The sequence below is a fragment of the Ischnura elegans genome, chromosome 1, assembly GCF_921293095.1.
Source record: "Ischnura elegans chromosome 1, ioIscEleg1.1, whole genome shotgun sequence".
Lineage (NCBI taxonomy): Eukaryota > Metazoa > Arthropoda > Insecta > Odonata > Coenagrionidae > Ischnura > Ischnura elegans.
This window is the reverse complement of record NC_060246.1, coordinates 69,129,461-69,151,799: the sequence shown is the minus strand read 5'-3', so window position 1 is coordinate 69,151,799 and position 22,339 is coordinate 69,129,461. Positions and strand designations below refer to the sequence as shown.

General features: G+C 38.7%; 1 protein-coding gene across 4 annotated transcripts in view; it reads left to right on the top strand.

The window, feature by feature from the left end:
• The window catches only part of LOC124162913 (large proline-rich protein BAG6), a 41,817-nt gene that overhangs the window by 5,659 nt on the left and 13,819 nt on the right, over window positions 1-22,339 (top strand). For 2 of the 4 annotated variants that reach the window (XM_046539646.1, XM_046539671.1), the window contains exons 6-13: window positions 11,897-12,138; window positions 15,234-15,393; window positions 17,616-17,739; window positions 18,602-18,790; window positions 19,043-19,403; window positions 19,970-20,368; window positions 20,450-20,529; window positions 20,705-20,936. In XM_046539646.1, the coding sequence (XP_046395602.1) occupies window positions 11,897-12,138; window positions 15,234-15,393; window positions 17,616-17,739; window positions 18,602-18,790; window positions 19,043-19,403; window positions 19,970-20,368; window positions 20,450-20,529; window positions 20,705-20,936 (1,787 nt within the window). The remainder of the gene's footprint in view (window positions 1-11,896; window positions 12,139-15,233; window positions 15,394-17,615; window positions 17,740-18,601; window positions 18,791-19,042; window positions 19,404-19,969; window positions 20,369-20,449; window positions 20,530-20,704; window positions 20,937-22,339) is intronic. The other 2 variants (XM_046539663.1, XM_046539655.1) reach the window with 2 other exon arrangements.

Genomic DNA, 22,339 nt, shown 5'->3' with positions numbered 1-22,339 from the left:
ATAGTCGTGCCATAATCGTAAATAAATATAGTGTGGAAAGAGCAAAGGAAATAATTTAAATTGAAAAGTCAGCAGAGAAGAAGAGAGACAATTATAAGCACGGCACCATTTCCCCGATTGTGGAAGATACTTCTTCAGCCTCTCTCCGGTTAAAAACTTACCCCCGTTGCAGGTAAAGATGAACCATGCCCTTCTCCACAGTCGGAGAACGTTCCCAGTGGGGGGGGGGGGGTGTTGAATAAGAGTGGAATGAGGAAAGAAGTGTGGTCAGCATAACAAGGGGTGAAGGGGCAGGAGAAAGAAGGGTGGGGAAAGGGCCTTCAGCTCTGCCTCAGTCTACGTTTGGGGGGCGTATTTTTTTACGACGCACTCAAGCTCAGTCACCTTAGGGAGGGAGAGAATGGGAAATGCTGGGGAAGGAGGGGTTCGGGATGTGTAAGGTGGGTGTCAGCAAGATCAGCAGAGGCCGCAGGAGGGAGTAAACAAAGACTTTGGAAAGAAAGATCTCTCGGCATGGGAGAACGGGGAGGCATGCGAGAAGAAAGTTCATGGTTAGAGTTAGAAGTGCGTCTTCATTACGAGTAGCCTGAAAAATAAGTTGGTGGTAAATAGAGCCCCAATACTTAGATATTTAAGTTGTTTATTCAGGAAGGCTAATATATACACAAAAAGATATTACCCAGAATAATCCGTTATTTTTTTGCTTTTTGCCCCTCTCCATCGCTGCTTCCACCATAGTTTCTCACTTGCATAAATGGGAATTAAATTGGGGATCTAAATCGTTAGCTAGATCAAAATATCTTAATGTTTGGAGGGCAGCGTATACTTCTTTTTTATTTGGTGAAATTACTTCCTCACTTTCATCTTCGTCGTCACTGCTATTATGACTAGTCCCGGCCGCTGCTTCATCCGACGTAGGTACCGGCGTCACATTGTCGCAAGCCTGGATATATCTAGGGCAATATAAACGTTTGATGTTGCGCGCTGTGCTCATCCTGCTTTTTCAAAGTATTTTTCAAAATCATCTTTTAAGCCTCTAATCTCCTCCGCGATTTCATCCGCTGCAGCTTCCTGAAGGTATAACGTAACGAATAGCCATGATATTATAGTGGTAGAATTACTAGTAGGCTCGTTGTATCAATTACCAACATCGAGAACATTCTCATGATGCGCTATCAAAGGGAATCCGGCTGATTTCCAGCAATTTGCGATTGTAGTGGAGGAAATCAAGTACGTCTTTGAACCGTGTTTCTGCGATGAAAAATAACAATTTTATTAACTTGACCATTTTAGCAAAGTTAACAAAATCCTTATTTCTCATCGCAGAAACACGGTTCAGAGACGCACTTGATTGCCTGATTGGCAGGAGTGCGATGCAAACAATTATTTTTTGATGATGGCATTGATTGATAGATTTTCAAAATGCAGTCAGAGTGGTCACTTTTGGGGAGGGAGGCCCCCGCTCGGAGAGTCGAGGAGAGGGGCCAGCGAGGGTGATCTTGTCGAAGAAAAGGTCCCAGATTAAGGACCCTTCGAAGAGCTTCGGCGAAAAGTAGTCAAGTAGTCTTCGAAGTATGTTCACAGCAGCCTGCCTTGCGAACGTACCAGGTACGTTCACAGCAGTGCAAAGGGTTAAGTAGGAGTGTACGAAATACCTCGTGCGACATTCCTGACATGTTAAACTACGATGTATTGTCGATGCGATGTTTACGAATAGGCACGTAAATAGGGGCATTATGTCAGTCGCGATATTTTACTGAACTCCTACTTCCCCTAAATTCCCACCGTGAGGTTTTAGGCGAACCCTTTCTCTCCAAAGTTTCACTATCATTTACGATTTCACACTTTTGATGGACCACAGTCGGAAGCGCTGATTTTTTTTAGCTAACTACGCCGGCGTAACTAGTTTTGTTGACAAATATTTCGCCGTAGTTCGTATAATCGAATGCCATTTGCTCCTGGGGACCGAGCCAAGGTTCGTAATTTCAAAATATTTCGTATAATCGAATACCGCCATGTATTTAGCATAGACTTTTCGCCGGGACCGCAATATCACTTCTTATAATAGAAAACTTCGTAAAATCCTGCTTCGTATAATCGAGAGTTTACTGTAATACTTCCTGCGTGATCCATGGTTTTTTCATAACGACTCTTCTTTTACCAAGAACTTCCTCAGCTGCTACCTGCAGACCACTTCTAATGGTTTTCCAACTCTCTTCCATTGGTTTGTTGGTCGTATCCTCCCCTATTTTATTTTCTACAACCTCTTGCCAGTTGATGCTGAACCTCCCTCAATTTTTTAACGTGCCATATGTTTTTCACGGCTTTCTTCAACTTTTTAAATTTAAGGTGGCATTTCATCATAACTAAGTTATGGTCACTATCGATATCTGCCCCTGGATAACTTTTGCAGTCCTTCACCTGGTTCCTGAATCTTTGTTTCACTAGAATGTAGTCGATTTGGAATCTTCTAAAGTCTCCTGGCATCTTCCACGTGTATCTTCTTTGCAGGGGATTTTTGAATAAAGTGTTGGCAACCACTAGCCTGTGCTCCGTGCAGAATTCAAGTAGCCTTTCTCCTCTTTCATTTCGGTTACCTAACCCATATTTCCCAGTTATTGTAACACTACTATAGAGCACTAATAACACATGATAATCGGTTTTCCAATCACTTTGCACACACTAAAAGAATTTGCACTCCTTGAAGTTCGTAAGGATTCTTCACGCCTCACTTCCTACTCATCACTAACGACTTAAAATCAGTTTACGTTATTTCACATGAACATTACGAAGACAATGAAATGAGTAGGCTGCAACAAATTACTCAACCAGTTATTGTAACATCAACGAACTTCGAATTTCACTATCACTCTCACCGTAACCAAAATATGACCAAAACAAAAACAACAGTGCAAAGAAATGCTTGAAATGTAAACACTGGCGAAAGGTCATAATGAAATGACAATAGGTAATAAAATCAAACAGAACTTAGAAGGAACAAACCAATGAAAATAAACATGTGTTTGATGTATCCCTAAACTACAACTAGTTCAAATATGAAACATATCCTCTTCGCAATAGTTAGATACCTTTGATCGAAATGTCTATGGTTGATTAAACCAGCATGGAAGAAATAAATAATTTTGTCGAACTCACAACTCACTTCACTCTTCATCGTCTATATGCAATCAATTCACTTAGGGGTACACTAAAGGCACAAATTGTGTTCACTTACACTAGAGGCACAATGAAAGTTCACTGCATGTAGTTTCCTTGCAAATGCAGCTATACAAAATTTTCAATTCTTGTCAACGACACTACGTACGTTGCCTACCTAACTTGAAGAATGGATTGAAGAATTTTCATGTTCTATTTTGGCACAAACACGTAAGAAATATATAAGAGTGTACAAATAGAACTGCAGTTCAATCATCCACAACGGTCTGCCATTGCTATCTTTCTCACTTTCTCCGAGGGAGAAAATTAGTCGGTGGGTCCCGGGCAGGTGACTCCGAAGCACCCGTCCAGGGTGCATCAAGTTTCTCCAATTGTGTTACAGACTTCAGTCGGGAGAAACATTTTCTGCAGGAGAAATGCTTTCTCCGTTACTGGGAGAATGTTTTCTCCATTACCGGGAGATTTGACTTAGGGATGGATGAAATGGTAGCTTCACGAGTCTATTTTCTTCCAGCTCGGGAGAAAACGAAGTTACAGACTTAGGCCCCTGGTGATTATACTCTCAGTTGGAAGTCTGTTCAGTTACCAGGTTTCCCTCAAGTGGTATGGAATTTTGAAGGCTAATGAAGCAAAACTCAAAATTCGTTAGTATGCACTTTGCGATTAGCAATGCTAGAGGAAAATATATATGTAATTCTAATATTGAGGCAACAATATTACTTTCAAATAATAATATTTTTGTACATTTTTAGAGATTAAGACATCGAAAAGTTATAATGTCATTGTGTTTTTATTGCATTCGATTGCCTAATATCTGGGATTGATGCTCTGTATCGAATGCTTAATGTAGAAATTGTCAAGTCTTAGTCTAGCTTTTTGTAGAAATTGTCAAGTTTAATGTATACCGGGACTAGCCCCGGTGATAACTTTTGCGAGAGTCACCCGCAATGCACAATCGTGCAAAAGATCCACAGAGATAAAATCATTCGCCTTGACCGGTAGTTTCCGAAAATATCCACAGGGAAGAATGATGCCTCGATAGCTTAACTGGCTAAAGCACTTGACCGGAAATCGGGGGATCCCGGTCAAGGCGAATGATTTTTTCTCTGTGGATCTTTCGCAAGAAATTGTCAAGTAAGGTGAATTTCATGTGCATTTATAAACTCATTCAAATTTCATAACTTCTATGAAATTGTCACCTTATACCCTGTTGTAATACATAATTTCATGTAGGTTGGATTAATGTGTTTTGAGCATATTACATCTGTGCCTTTCGTGTACTTCTAAAACTAGTCCCATAAGGTTAGAACTCATACTCTAAAACCAAAGCTGGTGGGCTTCTCGGGCATTTCATTTTGGAAAGTCATGGCCAATATATCGTTGTTCTAGGTAGTCATGGCCAATATATTGATGTTCTAGTATGCTTTCAGATTTTAATAAGGCAGCCGTAAAAGCTATATGTTTGAGTAATAGTTAGAAGCTGCAACATAAGGGTTCCAAAAGAGCAGTAGAATGTATGTCGCATTTCTTAGTTAATAACACCAGATTCTGGAAATTCTAGAATTCATGGGGCTTATGGCAAAACTTTGAGATTTGAAGTACATTCTGTAGTAGATGCTTCGAACAATGTGACTTTTAAAATATTTACACAATAAACTCTTGTTATTAAGAAGCTCATACGACCGAAAAAGTATAGGATCCTAAAAAGAACTTTGTAATAATGTATCTTTTAGGAATCATCGCTAAAAACATGCCTTGCCAATATTTCTTGTCTCTTCAATTTCCCGTACTTATGTTTGTGCTGTGGAATAGCTTCAGAGTTATGTGTATGACATATGCGATTAAATCTTGCACAAATACAGCAAGTCCTCGCCGTATGAACGAGGTGCTTTCCGAGACCTTGTTCATAAGTTGATAAACCTAGGCAATGCATCAAATTATCCTGCGGAATGCAACACTGTATTACAATTTTGCATTAACTCATGATTGTGACAAACTAAACCCCTCTAAACCATGACTTGCACCCCCCTCCCCCTAGTTATTATCCTTGGTACGCCCTTGATCTAGCTGTGCAAGCAACGTGGATGGAGCCGAAAAAATGTGTTTCCCAAAGGAAGGAAGAACAGGCGAAATTGTGAACAGTTACTGACTTCACAATGGATTTAATAGGGTAGTTTCCTTCATCAAAGAAAACACAAGGCATTGATTGCGATTCGTTACCCACCATTAGGGTATTCTTAATATACAAATTAGGGATGAGTCGATTCCAAATGTCGATTCTCGATTCCACCGATTCCCGGGCACGGAATCGGAATCGAGAATCGATCGCCTAAAGTCGATTCCGATTCCATCGATTCCAGGAAGATAAATGTTTTGAGCATAGACTATAAGTTTGGGGCATAAATGCTGCCACACACCTAAGCGGCCGCGGTGTCAGCCTTGCCCGCGCGGAGGATACGCCCCGCACGTGGGTGCTGCGACGAACATACCTAAGCGGCCTCGGAAACATGAAAATGTCGGCAAGAGCGACAAACCGACGAACCCTGAAATACCTCGTGTTCATGAGTAACTCTAAGAGAAAAAAAAAATTGGAAACCACGGGATCGGGAAGCAAGGCATGCGTTTTCCGTCCTTTTATTAACCGCTGGTCACAGCAAATCAAATTGTTACGATTATGAATCACATTCGGAGAATTCATCTGGACCACCAATTTTAAAGTATAATAGATCGAAATATATTTTTTTACTTTCGAATGATATTTGAAGTCTGATGATAATAAAAACGTGCAGAGAGCGAGTTTTTCTGTGAAAAAAGTTTCTTATAAATACGCGCTGAGAGCGGTTTTTTTTATATAAGTAACTTTTTAGACTAACACGCGCCTGCATCAATAATTAAAAAAATTAGACACATTCGCGTTTGTATAGCCCAGTTTCATCAATGCAACCCTTGAGGAAGTTTATACTTGCTTGGCATAAGCCGCCGCGGCCTCCGGGCGGACTCGACAGGTTGCGTTCGGCCGCCACCGCGCACCCGCCAGGCTGCTCTGGTATGTATCGACGCCATGAACGCTACATTATTGTTTAGCCACCGTGGCCAAACGAGAATGTAGCCACCGCGGCTTTTGTTATTTTTAGGGATGGTCGGATCGGATACCTCGGATCCAAATACCCGCGGATATTGCCCTTCATCGGATCCAAAGTCGCGGAAGACATCGGATCTGGATCCGAAATTTTAAATAATAGCTTCAGTGAATGCAACGCCCCATAAGAGTGGAAATATTTCCGATTCTCTCTTCGAATGCGCCGTCGCATGCGATTCTTGTCCTACTCATGAACTGTTTTGTTTGAAAGCTCTCGCAGAGGTTGCAAGTAGAATTTCAGCCGTGGCCAGGATTTTCAGCATTTCAAAAGTAACTATGTCGCAGATTTCAGAAAACCACCCTCGGCCGTCCATCAGCCCGTGCCTCTGTTGTTTTTTTTTTCGCATCCGAAATCACACGGACCAAAAATCATTGTCTTCTAAGGAAAATATCAAATCACACGAAAACAATTGAAGCGTGTTTCATCCCTACCTCGTCTCACCAACTGACCTTTTTTGGCCTACCTGCTTCAATTCTCCGTTTCTAGACTACAAATGCTAGGAGAGTGACTTTCTGGGAAAGTGTTAAAATTAGTTAAAAACCCATTATTTAGTGCCCGGTTTTTTCAACAATTTTCCCCCCTGGTTTTGGATCCCCCCCCAATTGAAATTCCTGGCTACGCCACTGCTCCTTCCCCTCCACCTCTCCTTTACACGCTTTTGCTGCCCACTCCTTCCTCATGCTGAGCGGTTGAGCACCTCGTCGCACGTGACGTTAATACCGTTTTAAATACTTTTAATTGTGTAGCTGATTGCGCAGTTGCAATTTAATTTAATGATGCACCGATAAAAATGTCTTTCATTGTGTATAAACATTTTCATTAACAGGAGAACCAATGAATGCAGTGTGCGTGCACTATGGCGTAAATTATTGCGAGGATGTGCTAAGTCCACCTCACCATACTGAAGCATTTTCGGATGAAACACAAATCCGTATGCGATGAGAAAGTAAAATTCGGGGGAAACGCGTGTGAGGAAAATTTGAATTCAGTCGATAGCAGGGGGGTAGCCAGGAATTTTGTTAAGGGGGGGTCCAAAACCAGGGGGGAAAATTTTTAAACAACAGGGTACAAAGGAGAGGTTTTCAAACTAATTTTAACGCCCTTCATAATAGAAAAAATTTCATTTTTCAGAGATTCATTTTTTTCCATTTTTGTAAATTCATGATTTTTAATATTTTGTTTCCTTTTATTAAGGAAAGTAATTGTGTTTCTATAATTTGGGGGGGTCCTCTCGCTATGCTACTGGTGAGTGGTTCATCCTAAGATTTTTCCTATTTTCATTTCCAAGCCCAAGCGTAACAGTTTAGGCCCTGAATATGTAAAGATGTTTTTAAAAAACAACTTGAAAGCCCATAAAATAATTTTTAATTTATAAAAATATTAAAATGTGTATGAAAATCTAAAAAGCATTCCATTGATTGTATGCACCCACAATAAACTTGAATAATGACTTTGTGAAATCGCAGGAATTTGAAAATGCATTTGGATTAAAAAATATCCGATTCGAAAGATCTGGCTCCAAAAATCCTGGATCTGTCCATCCCTAGTTATTTTATTCCATTCAATTCTTAAATTTTAATGACAGCAATACCACAGATAAATCAAAATCCCACCTGCTATAAGGAGTAAGAATGGATGGAATCGGAATCGAGAATCGGGAATCGATTTGAAGGAATCGGAATCGAAAAAAAGTGGAATCGACTCATCCCTAATACAAATTATTTGGTTTTATAAATCCCAGTTTAGACAAATGGCAATGGCCAATTTTAACTGCATTTGAAAAAGGCCACATTGGCGCCCATGCGATGCCACTCCACATGACGTCACAGGGGCCTAGTTTCCCTACGAGTAGATAGGAGTTTTACATCGTCTGAGATTACCAATGCATGCATGAGGCACAGAGCTCAGGGAAACGTCTCTTAATAATCACCTATTAAAACTGCCTATGGTCAGAAGGTTTCCTTCGTTTGATAAGGTATTAATAATCCTTATTTAAGCCAAGTGCTACCTGTTAGCAGGGTACTCTGTTACCTGCTAGCATCCTGCGTTGCATCAGTGCTCAAAACCTCGCCCCAAGGTCACCTCACTTGGCAGCAGCGGGAACCAGAACGACGTCACACGGGGTTTTCCCAGCATTCATACTTAGCCGTCGCGTTTACGCGCTCTTGAAACTTTTCACTTTTCATTTAATCGCGAAAAATAGATATCGTCAACTAAAAATCTAAAAGCATTAAATACGTACCCCAGGAGTAATAATATTTCGATTTAGGCAATAAAAAAATAATAGGAAACCACCCTATTGACACTGTTCAGACTGTACTCAAAGAGCGAGTTCCTTTACACCACACCACATAGAATCAGCCAACTTCAAAGGTGCCAAATTTGAAATTTTGGGCATTCTTGAATTTTTCGAGAGTGGGTCACCATGACTGCAGAGGAATGAAGCTTATTATTTTTTTGCGTGGATACTGAAGTATGTCTTATTGAAGAAAGAACCATAATTGACACTCATGGGCACAGTGCACGAGGAGAACTTGAATGTAGCATAATGAGTATGACGTAGCTTAGAGTACATCCACCTAAACACCATTGCTTATCAGTGGAACTTCATAATAAATTTCATTTTATGACAGCCGGGACTGATTTTCATAATTTCGTAATAATGAAACTTTCGTAATGACATTTCTTTTACTATAGATCGAATTACGTTTTTTCTATTAGATTTAGGTTTGTGATTTTGTACCATCGAAAAAATTGTAATATCTTTTATATGTTAACACACTCTTTTGCTCTTGACCATGACGTAAGATAGTTACGATGAAAAATTGTTATAAAATTGTTCATAAGGACAGAATCAATTGTGCATTGTGCATATTTCCATTCTTTGGCTTATATAATGATAGGAGCTTCGTGGCCTGGAAGGTAGAGCTAGTGATCTGAGGGTATTGGGTTAAAATATAAGTGAAGTGGGGAATTGGGCTATTGTGGTGGCCAGTGTGTTGGTTTCCCAGCCTATGGGCCCAAATGGGAAGGTTCAAATTGGCATGTGGTGGATATATTTTTTAACTCTGATACCTACTTGACTGCAAAGTGGAGGGCACTTCAGGTACAGCTCTAAGTCTGTCAGATGTGACATTTAGCTGTGGTACTCTTGGTACCTTTCACTAAGGGCAGGCAAATGCTGATTTTGGTTTTGTGGAACTCTTCCCTATGGCACAAATGATCTACACTGTCAAACTCCATTTCCAAATGCCTATGGACATACCTGGATGAAGTCTTTGTACACTCCCAAGCAAAATCCTCACATTGCGTCTTGGCTTTGAGAAAGGAGCTGGCCCAAATATATCGGACGTCTGACTTATGCACTTACTTTCTTACTCCTGTGGCCATTCAAAATCTAGAAGGTCTTACATACTACTGCTTATTCCTTAATAGCTTGTTTCCTTCTGCCATACAGGTGACTGACAGTTGTGCTTTTGTGCTTACTGAGACTAATAGGTTTGGAACCATTTTCACCAGAGTCATTGGTTTGCAACCTGCTTTGAAACAGGCAGCTTAGACTTATTTCATGGTACAGCAGACTTTTTACATTCTGTAGTACATGATTCAAACAATGAGGCTTTTAAAAGATTACATTAGAATGTAAATAATATACTATTACTCTTTTTGTTCAATGAGGACCCTGACTTAGGTTTTTACTAAAGATGTGCAAATAGTATCCGCGAATATTTGAATAACTCGAGTACTAAGAAGTATTCAGTATTCAAGATCTCGAATACTTTGAATTTCACGCCATACACTGATGCATGCACATTGTTGGTAGTTAACTCGGAAGCAACATAGAGGACTCTAGCTGTTAAGTGCATGTAGTGTCGTAAAGTATATGAACTACATCAAATTCGTGGATAAGAGTGGTGAATAGATACCGTTTGACGTGGGGGACTGAAAATGATAGGGGGAAATATCTGGAAAACCCCGGATTCCCCCTCAAAACTCCCCAAAAAAATTGGAAATGGCGGCAAAAATCGACTGTAGAGGTACCTTCCGGCACGCATTCAGCTACAGCTCCTGAACTGTTCCACTAATCAGAAAGGTCATCACGGATTTGAAGACTTAAAGGATGCGGGCTTCCCCTGACGTCAGTTTTGTTTCCGTATGACAAACGACAGCTCCACAATTATGCATTAAAATTGAAAAAGGTTCGAAATTTTCATTAAATTGTGGTAAAAACACAGTGGCATCTCGTCGGTGACTTAAACGGCCGCATTTGCGGGCCCCTGACAGAATGCATACCATTAATACACCAACATTCAAAAAATTATTTTCACCACTTCTCATTCTAAGCTCATCCAGGATGAACCCACAAGATGGAACTCCATTTTGCAAATGATGAGGCATATTCTGGAACAGAAGTAAGGAATAACATTGGCTGCCTCCAACTTGAGTTTTAATGTTACCATAACTCCACCACAGTGGGATATGCAATTGATTGATGTTCTGGGTGATTTAGAAAGAGCAACATTTCTTGCTAGTGGAAGTGCAGTTACAGTTTTTAAAATTGTCCGTCTTGTGCTAGCATTATTAATTTCCTAAAAACTAAGAAGTTTTTGCATAGTCATCAACAAGCTAGGTTTTGTCAATGATTTGCCGTTTTCCATTAAAAGTAGGTATGAATATCTGGAAAAAGAAGAATTATTTGCTTTTGTCATTCTTCTTGATCCGTGATTCAAAAGCAGTATATTTCAAGATTCAAATAATGTTGAGATGATAAAAATCAATTTGCTTTGGAGATAAAAAGTCTGTTTAAACCGTATCACCCAACAAAAACAGATACCTTAGGAAAAGTGCAACCAAAAATTACCTTTTTACCTAATATGCCTTTTTTATTTGTGTGTACATTCAAGTGAAATAGAGAAATAACATTTAATATGCTTTGTGCAATTCTAATGTTCGAGATATGTATTCGAAATTTGAGGTATTCGAATATTCGAGCTATGATTTAATACTCGAATTCGATATTCCTGTTGTAGTAATCTGCTATTCGACCAATCTCTAGTTTGTGCCATTGCAAAAATTGTTAAATATTTTATTTTACCATACCTTTTTCCTGATTTTTTTAAATTGCTTCTTGGAAAAAAGTTACAGCATATTTTCGTATTCTGACACTGTCTTGGTATTAATATCATTTATCATAAAATAACATAAAAATACTTTGTTCTATTCCACACTTTATTTTAAATAGTATGACCCGCGTTTCGTATGTAGAAACCAGGCTCGTACTATTTAAAGTAAAGTGTGCAATAGAACAAAGTATTTTTATTTTATGATGAAGCAGTTCTACAAAGTAACGCTGGAGACCGTGCCGTATAATATCATTTATATTTACTCTTGATTCATCAACGTTGATAGGTCAGTTTTCTTACTTGCGTTCTTGTTTATATTAGCAATTTATTTTAATGGAATGGTAAATCCTTTTTAAATTCACTAACTCCTTTTGTCATGGGTCATTTTCTTGATTAGTTCCCTAATTTGTCTTTTGCAATTATCTTCCAATAGTTTTAAGCCATGTTTTACTTTAGTATATTTTCTCATAGCAGCTCCAGTGGGGGTGAAAGCAGTTCAAGTAGTGGGGCAGGTGCTGGTGGTAATACTAATGGAAATACATCTGGTGGACACACAGCAAATGGTCAAGCCAATTCTATATCTGGAAGTATTATGCAGGCTGCACATGCAGCCACTGCAGCAGCCATTGCTGCTGCTGTTTCAGCTGTGCAAGCAGCTGGTTTACCTAACATAACTATCATGAGAGGACCACCTCAAGGTAATTCCTGTCATTTTTTTAATGGATAATTCACATTTTCGATGTATGGTCTTCATGTTATTATTTTCCCATGTTATTGATATATTATCAATGCAGGATTTTCTTTCTATCACAAATATGTAAGCCAAAAGTATCAATTTCAGCTGAAAAGGTTATTGCTTGTTTCTAAAATCTTCCAAAAGAAAAGAACAAAATTATATGATATGAAACACATCATCATTGGTTGGATTGTTTATTAACTACATATTAGGGTATTTGGCTGATTTTTGGTGCTTGTAATGGTATGATGAAATTAATTTAAAAAGAATGTGAAGAAAGTGTTGTAGCATTATTCCTTACTACCACTAGATGGCAGCACCAATGCCCTGTCATCCTCTACATGGCAGGTCTTGGCATTGGGAGCCCTCTGGCAGGAGGAGTAGCAGAGAGTAATTGTTACGGTATCATCACAATGGACGCGTGCAAGTAGCATGGTCCCTGCTGTATTAGTTCTTTTTTTTCATCGTCAATTAAAGGCAGTTTTATTCATTACGACGAGTAATTTTAATTGGCTGCCTCACATCCCTATGGTGTCTCGTCTTTTTTTTATTAATGAAATGCCTGGAAAGGGATTAAGAGAGTGGTATCTTAGTGGGTGGAGCACACAGCTGCTGATAGAGGGGTCCCACGTTTGAATGCTTTTGGAAAATCCAAATCAAAATCCTCGAAGTTTTAGGTGGGCCAAGGAAAGGAATTAGCCCCTACTCTGAACGTGTAGTTTCATATGCCTACGTCTTAGTCCTGGGTGAACTTTACCCTCACTTATCCAAACCAACCTGTGGGTTGAATCAGTGAGTGCATGAAAACAACATTTCAATAACAGTTTGGAAAAATTACTTGCCCTTTGGCCTATTCTAATTCCTGTTGGAGTAGGACTGCAGTGTAGTGAAATTCAAGGAGTGGAAAACAATGTGAATTCATCATTGTGAAGCTCTAATTTTTTCACTAAATATTCTGATTTTCATAGCCTTCTGAATTTTGTCCTCTCCATGATTAACTCTCAGTATTCAGTCCATGAAAAGTGAGATTGAATTGAAACTTTTTTGAGAAATCATGATCTACTTAAATCAGAGTGTATGTAAAGTACAGTGGAACCTCGTTAAAGCGAGTACGGGCTATAGCGACACCCCCGCTATAACGAGAGATAGCCGATGCACTGTCAATTGACCCTATAATAAGAGTGTTAAAAAATTCATTTTTACGAGACCCTTTCGGTGTTGGCTCTCGCCATAGCGAGGGTTTCACCGCCGGAAGACTTTCATCAAGACTCCTTAACCTCTGTAATTGCTAGCGATCTGTTAGAAATGAAGTTAATGGAGTGCTCAGTCTCAAATTTATGTGGTAAACTGTCGTTCGATAAATATAATGATTAACGAAACAATGCTTTGCACGATTTTTATTCAGTGCGGCGCTGATAAATTGTTTGAATAGTTAGTCGTTATTTGAGTAAGGAAATTTAGTGATGCAAAAAAACATCGCCTTTCGTCTGGATTTATGCTTACGTTTATCGGATAGATGTTTATCTGTCGCCGCATCACTCCTGTTCCTGTATATCTGTTCGCAACAGGTATATTGGCTATTATTTTCTCCACCTCCGGTAAAGCGACAATTCGCTATAGCGAGTGTTTATTAGTGTATCGTGGGGTGTCGTTATATCGAGGTTGCACTGTATATGACTAAGTTTGCCAAAAATTAAAGGGCAAGTGTTATCCTTATAGTTAAGCTCCTCCTCAACACTCTCTTGTTTCTTTTTTTTTTTTTCATAGTGTCCATAATTTGGTCCCACTAACAGCGTAAAATCTAGGTTTTACTGTGTTAATATTTGAAGGAAGTGTTAATTTAATTTCAACAGAGACTGGGGCAGTAATCAGAAAAAAATTAGGAGAGGATCAGTTTGGGGGCTACACCTGAAAACATGTCTTTCAAATATTCTGGGGGGTTTGAACACTTTTACTTCCATCACTCCTGCTGACTGCAACCTTGACAGATACATCAGAGCAGATAATTTACCTCCTCCTGGTTTGCCAATTCTAAATAAATTCATTGAGGTCTTAAGTTGGGAGTTCTGTGTGAGTCACAACTAATCATACTAAGTGTATGCTGAGCTTAAGTTTCAGAAAAGCTTATTCACCCTGATGGTGAGCTACAATATGGAAATCATAACATATGTACTTATGGGCAGTACAGCGCTAAGGATTCAGTCCCTCCCATCCCCTTGAAATTTTTTGTGGGGCCCTTTTATAAGCTATTTTTGTGTAAATGGAAAAGAATTAAAGGCTTCCTATTCCATTTAAAAACCTACGTATGATTTTATGATTAAGATGTTAAGATTTATATGAAATACGTAATTTCGTATATTCGTGGACAATGCCGTTTTTTTATCAACAGAAAAATTACTCTGTACTTTGGTAGTCAAGGGTTTGTTAACTTAGTTGTAAGTTATTTTTACTAATGGTTTAGAGTACAAAAAACGAAGTAAGATAGTGGAACCTGATTTTTTTATTTTTTCGGACTAACTACCGAAGCTTGTTCAGTTGCGCAAAGACTTCGTCTACGGATTACCACTAAAATAATTTTTTATCATAAGAAAGTGTAGTTTATGACATTATTTCCTGGTTAATATTTTTTCCCTGCTTGTCATGGGGCCTACTCGTGCCACGGGGTCAATGGGGCCCTTATCTCCCCCACTGCCTATGGAGTGATACACCCAATAGAATAACTGAGAGAAATGGGAATTTATAAATGAGAGAAATTGCATTCTGCTAATACACAGGGAAAACTCTCTATTGTTTTTAATTAAACATCAAGTATTTTTTGTGGTATTGTGCTGTTGGTTATCTTTGCTGCATAGCAAACTGTCCAGTAATGACAGTAATAAATATGTTTTCATCACCAATCTTTTATCATGTACGGCTTAACTTCATGCAATCTATGTTGTTATGTTCATAGTTATAGTAATATTTTCAGTTATTTTTTATATGTTCAAAGTCTGAGAATTTTTAATGTAGTAGGATCCCTCTGTTCAATCCTATATTTTTTAATATTATGTTTTGTAGCTGGTGGTGAAAGTGGTGAGGGAGGATCTTCAGATGACACTGGTAGAGGAGGTGGGATTGATGATCAAGCACGTGGATCTGAAGGGCCTCAGAGTTCAACTGCTTCTGCCCCAGCAGATGAGTCAAATATGGGTGAAGAGTCCAACCGAAGGACAATAGAGTAAGTGCTCTATTCTAACTCATTTGTTCACCGATGAAAATATTAATTTTATGGTCTCATTTTTTTATCATGTTCACTTCTAGGGATTATGCCACTCTATATTGTATTTATGTGTAGAATATTTGGATTTAAAATCCATTAATGTGTAATAATTGGAAGTATACAAATGTGTTTCTTGAAAATATTATTTAAAAACTTAATGAAATCAATTACTTGCCCTGGCTCCTCAACACATTGCATGCTTTAATGTGGGTAGTAACACTTGATTCATTCTTCTAGCAGTACACGCCAATTAGTATGTGTTAATGAAGTGCTAAAATCTTTCTTAATGATGGCTATCTATGTGATACCAGATTTTAGGGTCACGGCTTTGGGATTGTTGGCTGTCACAGTGATGTCTTTGTTTTTATTGTTATATCCAGTTTATGGGAATGCTAATGCTTTGTGAAGGGAGAACCTTATGTAGTTCCTAAGAATTTTGATTAAGGATGCTACTTTTTGGGAAAAATTTGTATATGTATTATGAAATGTGTTGTCTAAAAGCAGGGAGTTCAAACTTCTATCTCCATAAAACACATAACTGAAATTAAACTTATTTTGTCATTTTTAGAAATATTCTCATGGACATTATATTCATTCCTTCATGATGTTGCAATCCATTTCTCAGTATCCAATGCCTGTTCTCTTACCTCCCTGAGGCTTTTCTTTCCCATATCTGTCTTGATCTGTCCTCAGTACAGTGAAACCTCGACACAACGAACGCCCATAAAGCGAAATGTTTTGGAAACTTTTTGCCCATTTCAAAGTCAATGACCCAGACCCATCCAATGGACAATAAATGCAAAAAAGCCTCCCATAACAAACCTCTCCAACTCCCTTCAATGAAGTCTGCGCTTGCATCCAAAACATAGAAAGTGCCCCACTAAAATGAATTATTTAGAAAATAAAATTTTAAATTTGCAAGTTATTTTTCTAACCATATTTACATAATAAGCAGTAAGTAGAACTACACCAGAGAATATTGCATCTTAACTGTTCTACTCTGAGCTTCGAAGGCTTTGCATCTGAGACCTTAAGAGTGGAGGGTGTGGAGGAAACTTGATGCTCCGGCTCAGTGAAGGTCATAGTCTACTCTGATAGTTCCCACCACCCAGAAACGTGCAAGGGAATCCAAACCTCCGTTCCATGCAGCTCCATCTAATGCTATCCTCAGCTCAATTTATTGCCCCGCTCGGCATGGCTTCGACTATTGCTCCACTCTACAATACTGGATGAACGGCAGCAAAGAATGGATTCAAATAGAACTGCCAAAGATGGACTGAAAATAATTGAAGAAAATCCGGTGGAGAAGCGTGTGTATTTTGCAAAACGCCTTTGATTGTCTGCTTGCACTTGACAGTAGGAGTGGGGGTAAAGCGAGCTACCTGTTGAAAATAAGAAGTTGGATGAAGCCGAGTATCAGATGGGCGTGCCGCTGAAATGGCGTTTGGTAGATAAGAATGTATGCATCAGACAGAAATCCATCGTAGCAGTGTAAATGCCGAGATGGCATGCAATAATTTTTTCGCAAGGTGGTGTGTCCCCTTAGAATATTTGAAAGAGATGTTAGTTGAATCAACTATATGCCCAAATTGTTTCCATAAAATGAAAATATTCCATTAATCAGCTAAATTCCTGTTTGAATGCTTTAAAGGAAATTACAATTACTCGGCAAAAATCTTGTTTCCTGCTGCATAGGCAACCAAGTCAACCATTCCCGCATTCATCGTGTATAGTATTTGAGGTATTCGAATATTCGAGCAATGATTTAATATTCAAATTCGATATTCGAGTTGAAGAAATCTGCTATTCGACCCATCTCTAATATTTATAATGTTAATTATGCTGGGTACAAATTATTTCATTACCAATTATTTTTGCCTTAAATTCTGATTCTTAGCTCAAGAACCAGTAGGATCAAGAACTCAATAACCAATTGTACTTATCCATAATTTGTAGTATTCACCTGATCCTCATAACTTATATGTACTTAGATTACATTCTTATGCCAATAGTCATTTCTCAAATCTCCCCTGCAATACCTAGTGCATTTTGAATTAAGTTAGTGGTTTATTTAATTTTTTGTAGTTGATATATATGTGTACTTTCTGGGCATTGTTTTATCATTCTTTTAATATTGTATTGTCAATGGTCATTATTAACTTATAGAAACTTCTCTCTAGGGCTCCAAGAACTACAGCATTAGCTGATGTGCTTCAAACACTGGTGCAAACTGAGACAAGACTTCAGCCCTTCCTCCAACAATATCTGCATTTAATGCAAAATGATCCTGCTGCTGACAGTAATGTAAGAATGATTTATTTTTTGTGTAGTTTGTAATTTGGTCGTGTGATTTGATTTCGTGTACTCTTATAGACAAAATAGAAAATCTGGAAATTTCATTTTATCTGAAAAGTCATGGAATGTCAAGGAAAAGAGAAATAATTGTAGATGAAACCCCCTTTTCTTTTAAGTGCTATCATCAATCTCTTAGGTATATCTAAATTTAGCAATTTTGCGGACTTCATTCCCAACTTGTCTTTCAGATGATGCTGAATAACAATTAAAATTAATTTCATTTCATAATTTTGGGCACAATTCTGGTGAAGTCATTTGACTTTTGTTTGATAATTGAGTAGCCATCCCAGATTCAACTTAAACATGATTTCTATTGATAACCATAATTGGAATTGTCTGCAAGTCTGAGAATCATAGAAAACCACAAAAGAATTTGAGAAGATGTAAATGGCCCCAGGTAGCTAGTATAATGCATTGTTTGCTCTGCTATTGATGAGAGTCAACTGGGTGAGGAAGAGAATGTGTTAGTGGTTGTAAAAACATGAAATTGCGGTTCATATTTAGACAGTTGTACTCTGTTGACCAGTGGTTATGTGAATACAAAACATTAACTATCAGGATCTATGATTCGATGAAAAAAACATCTGAATGAGTGTCCTTGAAGCAACCTTCAATTTTGAACTATGTTAAAAAGTAGTAATGTGCTATTCATGATTAGTAAGTTAGGTGTAATATTAAGGTGATAGTAAAGGTTTTGGTCCTTTTCAACAGTTATTGGAAAAGGAATAGAAATATAGTAAAAGGTAAATGTTGTGATTTTATTAATTTGCATACACAGGTTTTTAATTATCGATAATTTTGTTTTCTCCAGGGAGATACTGCTGAGAGCATGCAGAGGACTTATAATTCTGTGTCTGAAGTTATGCATTACCTCTCACATGCATATCATGCTATGAGTGATATCATCTGTGATTTCTCTCAAGCTCCTCCTAGGAATCTTAGAAGTCGTCCATTAGTGATTCAACATTCTGCTGTTTTACAAGCTGGTATTCCTATTCAGGTAAAACATTCTCCTATTATACTTTCATTGTTCATTTTATTTACCACTTTTTGTTTCACCTTATGTGATCAAATTTTTTTGTAGTATTGACGTTTGCTTTTTGGTCTTTAACTTTGATTACAAAAAGTTTTTCATGCATAGATTATTCATTATGTTTTCTACTCTAGGTGATAGATTTCTCTCCTTCTTTATTGATTAAATCGAAGTTAATGTCTTGATGGTTATAATTTTATGATTTTTCTTTTCTTACAGGCTCAAATTAATGTAATGGGTAATCGTAGTGCATCCAGTACTGGCTCCCAGCAACAGTCCCCTTCAGAGAATTCCACTCCAACTGCAAGTACTGCACCTAATGCTGCTAGTCAAAGCAATGACTCATCCAGTTTTTCAGAACCAATGCAACAGTCAGGCACCCCTTTGCGTCCTCAGTCTCGCCTAAGTAGGTCCCAAGCTCCTTCAGGTTTGCCACCTGTTGTAAGCATTACTCCTGGGAACGTGGAATTCATAATGGAGCTAGGTCAAGCTGGGGCCACCATCGACTCTATTCAGGCTACAGTGGTCACCAATGGGAATTCTCAAGCCTCAGGAAATGATGGAAATTCTAATGCTAGTGGTAAGTGAAGCTGTCTCCCTTTAATTTCCAGGTAACTTTCATCTATTTTCTATTTCATTTCTTTCTTTTGTGAGGAAGTCATTCTTATGTTAGGGATCTCCTTATCGAAGTGACAAGTGAGGGTCCATTTAATTCATGTCCTCTGATTTACTTAGGCTTGTTCAGCCCTTAAAAACTGATTTCATATGAAGTACTGTAGTGTACTCCGGTATTGAGATGGCAGTTTACTATGGCCTCAAGTATTCCAGTGTTTATTTGTTTGTGAAACATATTGTCTTGTTACAGGCGGTAGGGTGTGCTCTGAGATTATCTCATCAGTAAAAATAAAATTCATTCATGTAAGTTGGTTTGTTGGAATTTTTTCCACAAATTAATTGTGATAATCAAATAATAAATTGTTGGTAGTAACAATACTTAAATTAAATACCTCCATTTAAGGTCAATAAAAAGATACTCCATCATTTGATAATATTGGATATATTTTTAATCATTGGTGCTGATAATTTCCTGAAAATCATATTGGCTGTGATAGATCTTGTAAAAGTTTTAAATTTTTTAATGACTAGGCAACACCCAACAGCAAAGCTTTACTTGGCCAAGGCCGCCTCCTGCCGAGCTCCTGGAAAACATGCTGCAAGCCATGGCAGGTCAAATGATGATGGGCCGGGGATCAGGAAACACTGCCACTGTTACAATAAATGGAAATCCAGGTGGAGGTGCAACTGCCAGGAATAGGAGCAGCTCCTCATCTGCTGGGGCCACGGCATCTAGCACATCTGCTAATTCTTCTACAACTGCAGCATCAACGTCTGGGAATACAACCACTTCTGGAGGAGGAAATGGAGGTGGTGGTGGTGGGCAAAATAGCCAGGCTCGTGGAAACACTGCCACTCATCCCACCACATCAACTCAGACGAGATCAACTTCAAGACCCCATGTGCAGTTGGCACCAGCGGCGTTACAAGGTTATACATTGTTTATCCTCATTTTAGATGTATAAGCAAATTATTTTCTTTGCATTAATATATTAATTTTTTTCCTCATAGGCTTGGGAGCAAACAGTTTTGACCCTTTCCTGCCTTGCAGTTCACATCATTTAAGTTCACCTCGTCGTCGTCCTAGACCTGTAAGCACACAATCTTTTAGTTTTCTTGTTTGAATTTTTATAAAATGCCATAATAAACAACAATTAATTCTTAGTGAAGCTGTGGTTTGACTGGTTGTTTTCTTGAGTGGATCTTAATTCAGCTTGAAGAAATGTAATGCCTTTTACTGTGCACTGAGATGAAATTTTTTTCCAGCAACAAGCTGCTTCCAGTAGTACCACAGAGCCCCAAGTTCAAGCATCTGCACCTACTGCAACTGAGTCCACACCTTCTGAAACTCCTAATCAGCAAAATATGTCTAGGCTTGACTTGTTGATAGCTTTTATGAACCATTGGTTGGGTAATGGAACAGGAGGAAGAAGTTCAAATGCATCTACGGCAGAAGGTGAAACTTCTGCCAGTAGTGCCAGTGCTACCCCAAGTACAAGTAAGTAATGACTGATTTTTTTTATTTTTTGGTACAGTGGAGAACTAATCTGGAAATATCCAATGCATCAACACCTACAATATTGCCAATATTATTTAGAATAATGTATGGAGAACTTAAACATCTCCCACTAAATATTTCTTTCCTAACTTGCTGAAACTTTGTCCCTCTCTATATTTAAAATTTTCCATTCAAGACTGAGAGTTGAAAGATGTTTTATCTACTTTCTCTAAATGATGGTCATTGTGTACACTAGGAACATTTTCAGAGCCCTAAAATGATATTATCTTTTTAATTGGTACTCTATGGTATCTGAAGGTAAAATTATTTGCTAATGTGGCAGGGCTAAAATGAAGGCCTGCCCATTATTTGAGTTCCCACCACTAGTTAATATGCCTGGTATCCTCTGAGTGCATTGAGATTGAAGCCCCATTTCCTCCTAGCATCTTTTGAATTGACTTCAACCTGAAAGGTTATCAGAGATACCAGGTGAAAATGGTGTCACAAAAATTATTTCCCATTTATCGATCCTGAAACATCTAGAATGAGAAGCTTTCTCACCTGAAGAATTAGATATTTGATTTGGCCTATGTCGAAATGATTTTTCTTTGCATTGTAGCTCAATGGAGAGCCAAATATCCGAGGATCCATCCGCTAATAAGGAGAAATCCCATACTCCTATCCTTTCTGTTCCTTCCTTCCCTTCCCTCAACTGCTAGCGCTTTGTGCTTTCAAATAACCGTGTGTGTCTATGGATATCTTTACATGAATCGAATCGCACCGTTGACGGCCACCATGGTCACCACGGCCCATTTCAATCAGGCCCGGCGGGGTGCCGTCTACGGCGTGAAATACAAGCAGTGCTACATTGAGGCCGCTTTATGACGATATGACTTGTTGCCGGCCGCCATTCATGTCACGATGCCGTGAAATTCAGGCCGCTTTCAGACGAGACGACTCTGCCACGCTGTGGGCCGTGCTGTGAACAGCGGCCGGGTCCCAGCCAGCGGCCATGTTTAAGTCAACAAAATTGTTACGTTAGACCCATATTCAAGGTTTTCCTGCAACAAGTTATCCAATAACGCTGTCTAATGCGTCGTGGTGAGTCACCGGAATTACTGCTCAGCATTGACGCATACCGGGCGCGTGAGCTTGTATTTCTACGCTTCCGCGGCCATGTTAAATTTCTTTCCGCACATTTTTTATTCGTAATAGCTAATTCTTCAGGTGAGAAAGCACTTCATTCTAAATATTTCAGGATTGATACATGGGAATCGAAGAGAGAGGCTGTGATAAATTTAACGGCAAATTCTGGCGGAGAAATCACCACAGTGCACGATATGACGCAGATGCGTTATGCACGAGACTAAACGAGCCAATAGACCTTGGAATCGTAGTGAGAT